Source organism: Camponotus vicinus, unplaced genomic scaffold (assembly GCF_025532165.1).
Source record: "Camponotus vicinus isolate PSW18456_S1 unplaced genomic scaffold, iyCamVici1.0 SCAF_7, whole genome shotgun sequence".
In the NCBI taxonomy this organism is placed as follows: Eukaryota; Metazoa; Arthropoda; class Insecta; order Hymenoptera; family Formicidae; genus Camponotus; species Camponotus vicinus.
This window is the reverse complement of record NW_028141979.1, coordinates 18,530,545-18,539,386: the sequence shown is the minus strand read 5'-3', so window position 1 is coordinate 18,539,386 and position 8,842 is coordinate 18,530,545. Positions and strand designations below refer to the sequence as shown.

The 8,842-nt window shown below is 48.9% G+C and overlaps 1 protein-coding gene across 1 annotated transcript; it reads right to left on the bottom strand.

The window, feature by feature from the left end:
• Window positions 1–6,874: 6,874 nt before the first annotated feature.
• LOC145974327 (uncharacterized protein F54H12.2-like) lies at window positions 6,875–8,538 on the bottom strand. Its single transcript, XM_083104118.1, has 2 exons — window positions 7,663–8,538; window positions 6,875–7,018 (listed from the first exon to the last, which is right to left on the bottom strand). The coding sequence occupies exons 1-2, from the start codon at window positions 8,536–8,538 to the stop codon at window positions 6,875–6,877; spliced, it is 1,020 nt and encodes a 339-aa protein (XP_082960244.1).
• Window positions 8,539–8,842: the final 304 nt, after the last annotated feature.

Here is an 8,842-nt window from a genome sequence, read left to right as displayed (position 1 = left end):
GTTTCGCAGCGCAGGTCGCCGGGTGACGCGATAGAGCGTCCGCGACGCGATTAAGTACCCCGCGACGGTACTTCACGTCAAAATCGTATTGTTGGAGCTCGAATACCCAGCGTCCGAGGCGTCCGGTCGGAGATTCTATTTTCTGTAGCCATCGCAGGGCCTGGTGGTCTGTCACGACGGTGAAGGCGTAACCCTCTAGGTAGCTCTTCATCCGCCGGATGCCCCATACGATGGCTAGGCATTCGAGCTCCGTGGCGCTATAGTTGCGCTCGGCCGCATTCAACGTACGGCTCGCATAGGCGATTACGCGCTCGCCCTCCTCAAAGTTTTGCGTCGAAACCGCGCCAAGTCCGGTCGTGCTAGCGTCGGTCTGGAGAAAGAAACGGCGTGTGAAGTCTGGACATGCCAGAACCGGCGCGGAACTTAGAGCATGTTTAAGCTGCGCGAACGCGGTGGCTTCCCCCTCGCCCCATTTCCATCGGGCGTTTTTCTTTGTTAATTGCGTGAGTGGGGCCGCGATCGTGGAAAAGTTCGGGATGAAACGACGATACCACGACGCCATCCCTACGAACTGACATATGTGCTTGACGGATTGCGGTTCCGGCCAGTTGGCCACCGCTTGAATTTTCCCGGGGTCGGTCCGAATTCCCTCCCGGTCGATTACGTGTCCCAGGTACGTCAAACGGTCAACGCAGAAACGGCATTTCTCTGGGTTCAGGCGGAGGCGGGCGTCACGAAGGCGGCGAAACGTCTCCCTAAGCAGCTCGAGATGTTTGTCGAACGTTCGGCTGATGATGATGATATCGTCGAGGTAGACGAACACGTGCGGTTCTAATTCGGGTCCGAGAACCGTGTCCAGTAATCGCTGAAACGTGGCCGGAGCGGAGTGCAACCCGAACGGCATGACTTTAAATTGATAAAGCCCCTTTCCCGGTATCGTGAACGCGGTGATCGGCCGGCTGTCTGGAGCCAAGGGCACCTGCCAGTAACCGTTTTTTAGGTCTAAGGTAGACAAATACCGGGCCCCTCTCAATTTGTCTAACGTCGCGGTGATCTGCGGTAGCGGATACGCGTCTTTATGTGTCACGTCGTTGACTCGGCGGAAATCAATGCAAAAACGCTGCCGACCGTCCTTTTTCTTGACGATCACGATGGGTGAACTCCAGGGGCTGTACGAGGGTTCAATGACCCCCTGGGCGAGCATCTCGTCCACCTCGGTATCGATAACCGCCTGCATCGCCGGGTTGCGCGGGCGATACCTTTGCTTGATGGGCGTGTCGTCTATGAGCCGAATGGCGTGCTGAGCACGATCGGTGGGCCCCTTCACGGGCTCAAATTTCGCGAGCTCGTCTCGCAGACATTCTTGGAGCTGTCTGTCTTTCTCGGCGGTCCTACCGGCCAGGCCTCCGATGGTGCAGCACTGCTGGTGCCATCGGATCACATGTAAAGGCGGAGCCGGCGTACTGATCCGCAGTTTCGCCTGCAAATCCACCCCCATTAATATTTCGCTCGAGAGACCCGGTAATACCTCGAACGTATGCGTCGCGGTGCGGCCGGCCGCTTCAACTGGCAGGGTCATTCCCCCCGCGAGGTCTGCGTTGCGATCGTCTGCCAATTGTATCTGGCTTCCCCCCGTGGTCCACGCGAAACCCGTTCGTTTTAATCGTTCGGCAGTTCTCTCACTTATCAGGGACACTTCGGACCCCCCATCTACCAAGGCGTCGAAAGTGTGTCCCCCGATGCCGATCACGGTATGCGGTCGCGGTTTTAAAGTTATTCGGGGCTGGGAGTTGCGACGGCGGCCTTCTCTCCAACCCCGTCGGCTTTTCCCGCCGGCGGGTGGCACTGCGCGGTGAACACCCCGTCTCGCCCGCACTGCGAGCAAAACTTCTTCGCGGGGCGTCTGCACTGACGACGCGTGTGCCCACGCTGTTTGCATCGCCAACAGCATTCGGCTTTATTGTATACGGCCGCCACGGCGGGTTTTGTTTCGGCCTTTTCCCTTCTGAGCGCTTCCTGCCGTTCGCTCACCAGATCCTCGTGTTCGCGAGCGCGGGCCTGTAATTCGGAGATATCGCCAACATCGCGCCGCCGAATATAGAATTTGTACTCCGGATGCATATGGTCGTACAAATACTCGAGCTGCATAACGGGTGAGAATCCGCCGGCCCGGCGCATGAGCGTCATCATCACCGTGGAGTACTGCGCGAATGTCTCGTTGGCCTTTTGATGTCGGTTTTCGATTTCGCGGCGGAGGGAGGCATCGTACCGATGGGGCAGGAACTGCAGCCGGAATGCCGCTTCGAACCCCTGCCAAGAGGCCCAGCTGGTCCGGTGATTCCGGTACCACAAAAGGGCGTCCCCCCTTAATAATTCCGATAATCCACGCAGGAGTTGTTCCTCGGCGATGTGATAGTTTTCGCGGAATTCGGCAAGACGTTCCAGGAACGCTGCGGGGTCGCGCCCATCAAAATGATATCCACTCTTCCGGATCTGGTTGATTGCGCGATGGTCGGGCACTGCGGGGTTCGCGAAATCTATGGGCGCATCGCGGCCCATGGGCGAGGCCCCTGTGACGACCACGTGTGGTAACGTGCCGGAAGGCCCTGCTTGCTCGCGCGGATCGGTCGCGAATTCGTCCGCATGGGTGTCTGCGTATTCCCGCATGCGTCGGCGGATGTCATCGAGAGTGCCGGTGCTCTCTAATCCATACCCTTCCGCTAGCACGGCCAGTTGCTCTTTCGGGAGTGCGTATAACCACGATCTCATAATGCACACTCACACCTCACACTAAGCGGAGAGAGAGAAAAAAAAAAAAACGTCCCTGTTCGGGCGCCAATGTAACGGTCGTGTTTTCGGACGTTCTTTCGCTGCGCGGATAGATCGTCGGTACGAGGTTCGTTGGAAAGAAAATACGCGATGTGTGTTAAATGAACGTATTTATTGTAATATACAGAGTATGTGTATGCGAATGTGCGTGTGTGTGTGTGTGGTAATTCGGCTGGCCGATTAATGACGCGACCAATGCAGTTTCGATGTTAGGTCCGGTCTTTGATCGCGAACACCTGTTCGGTGTTTACAACGTGCGAGACAGCGCGTGTTTTTGCGGCACTTTTTCCGCGGGGAATCCCGATATTCTTGGAATCCTCGGGTTCTCGGAATCGACGGGCGCTTTCCCGAGAATTATTATTTCCCCGGCGCTACACTTTAAAGGGCCGCGTTTGGTCTATTAAACTCGGTGCGCTTTAATCCCAGCGGTGGATGTCGTGATAAATGAATGCGCTTATGCGCTCGGTAACAAAATACGCGGCGGCGGAGGCCGCGATAAACGGATGCGCTTATGCGTTCGGTAACAAAATACGCGGCGGCGGAGGCCGCGATAAATGGATGCGCTTATGCGTTCGGTAACAAAATACGCGGCGGCGGAGGTCGCGATAAACGGATGCGCTTATGCGTTCGGTAATAACATACGCGGCGGCGGAGGCCGCGATAAACGGTTGCGCTTCTGCGCTCGGTGCGGTTGATACGTGCGGCGGCGGAGGCCGCGATAATCAAATGCGCGTATGCGTTCGATGTTAAAGTGCGCGAGATAGGATCGCGTCGCGAAGGATGGTACTCGCGTTGCAGCTGGGTCGAGAACACTCGACTCGGGGCGGCTCTGAGCTCCACCTTCCGTGATGGCCCAGCTGCGGATTAGGTGGTTTGCACTTGTACTTTGGAATCGAGATCTCTCGTCTAAGACGGAGCGCGCTCCACCTTTCGTCCTCTGTAATGAGTGCTTGGTAGGATTTCTGGATTGCTGCTGAAGCGTACTGCTTAGAGCGGATCAGGAATATGGTGATTAGACGCCGAGATGTGCCCTTTTTATACCGACTAATTGCCCGCGTCGGCGCGCGGCGGTATAACCCTTTCCGAACGGTTTTTCGGAAACGGTACGGTCGGGTCCGTTCGGAGGGGTTCGGGTTGAGCGCCGAACGCGGGTTTTCGCCGGTCGGCGGTTCGGGCCACCTCGGCTCTGATCGGCGGTGTTCGGCCGTTTCGAGCCCTTAACGGCTCTGGGCCGTAATGAGAACGATTAAAAGATGGGCGCACCGCGCCCCTGCCTCTGCCCGGCGGGTGTTCTGCCGGGCGGCAGCTTCCGGCTGGTGTTCTGCCGGGAATTAGGAACGATGCATCGGGATGCATCGTTACAAATTAATGAAAATTAACGTTGTAATCTTCTTTTGACAAATGATAAAACATTGTAAACGTAACATACATGAAACGTTGACGCACACACGCACACGCGCACGCACACATACACATGTATGTATGTATATAAATATATATGCATATAAATTAAATACACAAATTATAATTTTACTCACGCGTTTGCTTTTATTTTTACAGAAATCCAGTAGCGGCTGCAAAGATATCTTATTCCGTTATGAGAAGCGTTCTCACTAGGGAACAATTACGTCGAAGGCCGGAAACACCGCATATCATTGCCGAACTTGATGTGATATTAATGAATTTTCAACCAGTTCAACATATCTTTAAGGGTACAATATTATCAGATGAGGGACATAGAGCAATTATATTTACACGTGACGCTCTTCTAGATTCTTTGGTAGCAACTACAAAAATTTATATGGATGGTACATTTTCGGTGAGCTTATTTGAGATTTGATATTATTTAGTACGAGCGATAACAATAAAAAAAAAAATAAAATAAAACGTTGTCAAAATTCGTAATATTTTGAAAAAATTTATATTTTTGTGTCCAGGTGGTTCCTAAAATGCCACCCTTCGTACAACTGTACACCATCCATATACGTTATATGGATACGGTAAGTTATATATGAAAAATAGTATACAAATTTAACAGCTCTCAATTCTCTTACATGCCAGTAAAATGTTCATGCGTTATTCTTGACAAAAATAAGATGTGCAAATGTATTTCATAATTTCATACTTCAAGTGTGTCAATTTATTCTTCCCTAACACTTTATAGACTATTTATGAACACTATCTTCACAGCTGGTACATTTTAGGTGAAATGTGAGTAGTAGATATGGGCCACTATGGTGCATCAAAACAAACCCCCACCACTCGACCCCTGGCGCCGTGGGCGTGACCGTCTGAAGTGGAGGGAGGCGTTCTGATTAGTGGAAACAATGCCCCGCCTCCCGAAGTCTCGATTTTGATTGGCTTGCACCATAGTGGCCCAGAGTTTGATTGGCTTGCACCATAGTGGCCCAGAGTTTGATTGGCTCGCACCATAGTGGCCCAGAGCTGTGATTGGTCGACGCCCCCCTATGTCGCCGATTTATCAAATTTTTATTTCCCTACCTCCACGATACTAGACTCCGGGGTTCCGAGTCAAATTCCCGTTACCTAGCCCTTAGTCGCTCTCGCTACGTCTTGGCAGAACGAACCCCCCGCCTACCGACTTTCGGAGGGTAGCCGGCGGTATATGTCTCGAGGAAACAATCCTTACCTCCCCACTCCATCTCGGGGGCCGCTATGGAATATCGAAACAAGCCCCTCCGCTCGAACGGTTCATGACGCGCTTTATCGAAAAAAGACAAAGTCTCGCCACGAGACAATAATTATTATAATTAGACTGCATTGCACTACAGAGATAAAAAGATGAACATGCGGATGATTGAACGCGAGGCGGGGGGTGTTATAAAGGAAGAAGGGAAAAGCTAAAAGTATTAAACACGAATTAAGATAAAAAATTTTCACATTTATTAATATACCCGCATACAATTCATAGTACTTCGCAAAAATAATTTTTATATCTTCTTACAATTAAACACGCTATTAATTAACATTATATTTTTCATGTTTCTTTTCGCGAAGAAAAATTTTATGAAATAATTCTACGATTAAATGATCGTTATATTCGCAATTTTCGGAAAAAAGACTAAGAAATCCATCGAGATCGTAACCGCTGCACATATAATATAAAAATACACAACTGTAGAGTCCGCAGGTTTGAGAGAAAAGCCCTTGTAGTTGTTCGGTATTCCATCGATAAATGTTGGAATTTCGTCGGAGACGTAGGAAAAAACCTGGATACAAGGGCGGTATTCCGTAGCTATCGAAGTATGTCCCTGTACCGTCTTCGTCGAGGAAGAAAGCGATCCAGTGTTCTCCAGGGCGATTATGATTGTCCGTATTAGCGACGATGGCCGTCGACCTCGTCCACACCATCGGCAATCTGTCGGCGGGATAGACTCCCACATGTTTGACATCTAGCTGACGCAATGCTTGCAGAATTTCGCGAGAGTCCATTTGTTTACAGCGAAGACGAGCGAACAAGCGGTATTATTTGAATAATTTCTTTTGGTGGCTTGTTTTCGGGTTGTACAGCTAACGGATTTTCTGTTTGCGCGGGGCAGTTAATAACAGTACGTTCGATTTTTTGCAGATTTTTCTTCTCTATTTTATTATTTGATTGTGCTTTAATATTTTCATTTTCATCGTCGTCGTCGTCGTCGTCGTCGTCGTCGTCGCTTACTATCAAAATTTCGGGAGAACTGCAAGTCGTTTGAGTAATGCTGTCTCTTTCGCTGCTGAAATTATTTTGCGCAACAATCCAGCTTTTTAATTTGTAAGCGTTGCGTAATGCGCAATGAAAGATTCCGAATTTTCGAAATCCGTGATGTCCGCACTCTTCTTCCACCGTCAGATTTTTGAATGCCGGTGAGATGCCTTCCAAATTATATATATTTCTAGAAAGTAGATTCTTCAAATAACTCGCTTTCTCGTTTCCTCTAACATAAATGTGACGCACGCATCTTGTAATTTGCCGCAGTTGCGATGTAAAATATTTCGGATTAGCTTCGCCATCGAACCATTCAATGCCGTGATGATTTCGCGTGAGCTAGTTGTTTTCTTGTCTTATTTTTTCGGGTAATTCGGCAAACGAATGCGGCGGTATCATAATCCAATGATCGACGATTGGAGCGTCAATCGCTACAACAGCAACCTCCTTAGGGATAAACTTTTTCCTCGCATCGCGGAAACCCTGAATATCGACGACTATATCCATCTTACGAAAAACTTATGTGATTCGACGCGAGGCTCTATGTGAAACAACGACGCCGAGCGTGTCTCCAACGAAACTGAATATTTTTCGAAACGCTGCGCGCTGATGTCGGTGTTTTGAGCGAGGTAGAGGGGGAACAATTTTAAGCGTCTATACAGAATTTACCCCGAAAAATCGATGATGACCTGACGAGACGAGTCGATTTCTATGACATTATCGAATTCGGCATAGATAATACAATTAACCGTCTCGGAAAGTGCCTTTACGAATCGCACTTCTAATCGTAAACTACCATGTTTGACGAGATTCCAATGTCCAGCGCAATTAGCGGATAGATCGGGAGTAAGATCAAAAGCGAATAAAGTATATCCTTTGAAATAATCGTCTCTGCTTATAGAATTTCCTTCGTTCAAAAAATGAATGCCCGTCCCCGAGAAAAGCGTTTGATAAGCTTCGATGTAAAGCGGTTCATCCACGGAGAAAGCTGGTTGCAAAGGTCTACTGGGAATTTGCGTGCCATCGACGTACAGCGAAAAGAAATTTATTCCGTAGTTTTTGAAATTAAACGGATTTAATTTTCTGTCGCCGTTAAACGCTTTATTACTAACGAAACCGACTATTACTCGCTTCGGTAATTGACCAAGTATTACATTATCTAACGATTCACCCATAACACCGCTATGAATCGTGAATGTTTTAACCTCGACTCTCGTGAGCGGATACTTGGCTGTAACTTTACTCATCATTCTAGCATGCGTGAGTAACAAACCCGAGCTTTTCGCCCTTCTAACGAGCAGGGTAGCATCGAGAATGTGAATTTTCGATGTTCCGCTACTTTCCATGAGGCAGAACGAATCTTTCGAACGAACGAATCTCAACCGTACTTCTACACCGTTAATTAAAAATTTGTCTTGATTGAAAACGTCGCAATGGAGATGTCCTACGAGATCTAACGCCTTTCCTCCGGAAATGTAACGAGCGCGTCTCGCGAGAGCGGGATTGCCGGGATTTGATTCCAACAAATCGTCCATGTGTCCAGGTGCATCCATGTCCCATAGACATGAAGTTAGATGGGAAGTTTTTGCGGGTGAAGAATAATTTAACAACGCCTCTATGTACGCTCGGTACACGTAAGCGTTGTTTGGAGGCGACACGAGCTTTTGATTGAAATACACGTCGATTTGATTGAAGATAGAATGAAGCAAATGATTTACAGGGCCTACGGCTATTCTTTCGGCGCTTGTTCCTGAAGCCTGTCTCGTGGAATCGACGTTTGTTTCTACACGTAGACGAAGACTCAGCATGGTGTGCGTGAGATCTAAATATTCTTCTCCGTGTCCGGGGATGACGAATCCTATCGGCGAGTCGTCCGAGAGAGAGGTCACGGGTTTGTAATGAATCCATTGCGAATTTTCGATGCTAGTTTGCGTAGGCGGTAGAGAGAAGAGATCTAGTTCGCTCTTTAAACACTCGCTCGAATGCGTGTGAAGAAAAGACATATTTCTTTATCGCAAATTGCTCGCTGTCGTCCGTCGCTCGCCACCGTCGTTAAATTAGAATGCTACGAATATAACCGCTTAAGAAAATATATCGGATACGGTACGTTTTTTACCGATTTTACGTCGTTTCGCAGACGTTTAAGTCTTTTTTTCACAAGCGTACGACTTTTCTTCTTCTTTTTATTTCTCTGTGCTTTTGTACTCGTTATTTTTTTCCCAACCGCTTTGATTTTCTTACTCGTCCGTCGTCGCTTACGAGCCGATGTTATTGAGGATCGTGCGATGTGATTATCAAGCCCGACAA

Excerpts from the sequence above, each read along its gene's own strand:
- LOC145974327 (XM_083104118.1), bottom strand. The coding sequence starts at position 8,538 with ATGTCTTTTCTTCACACGCATTCGAGCGAGTGTTTAAAGAGCGAACTA. Across the intron at positions 7,019-7,662 it reads TTGGTCAATTACCGAAGCGA|GGTTTCCGCGATGCGAGGAA; the intron begins GTAATAGTCGGT and ends GTCGATATTCAG.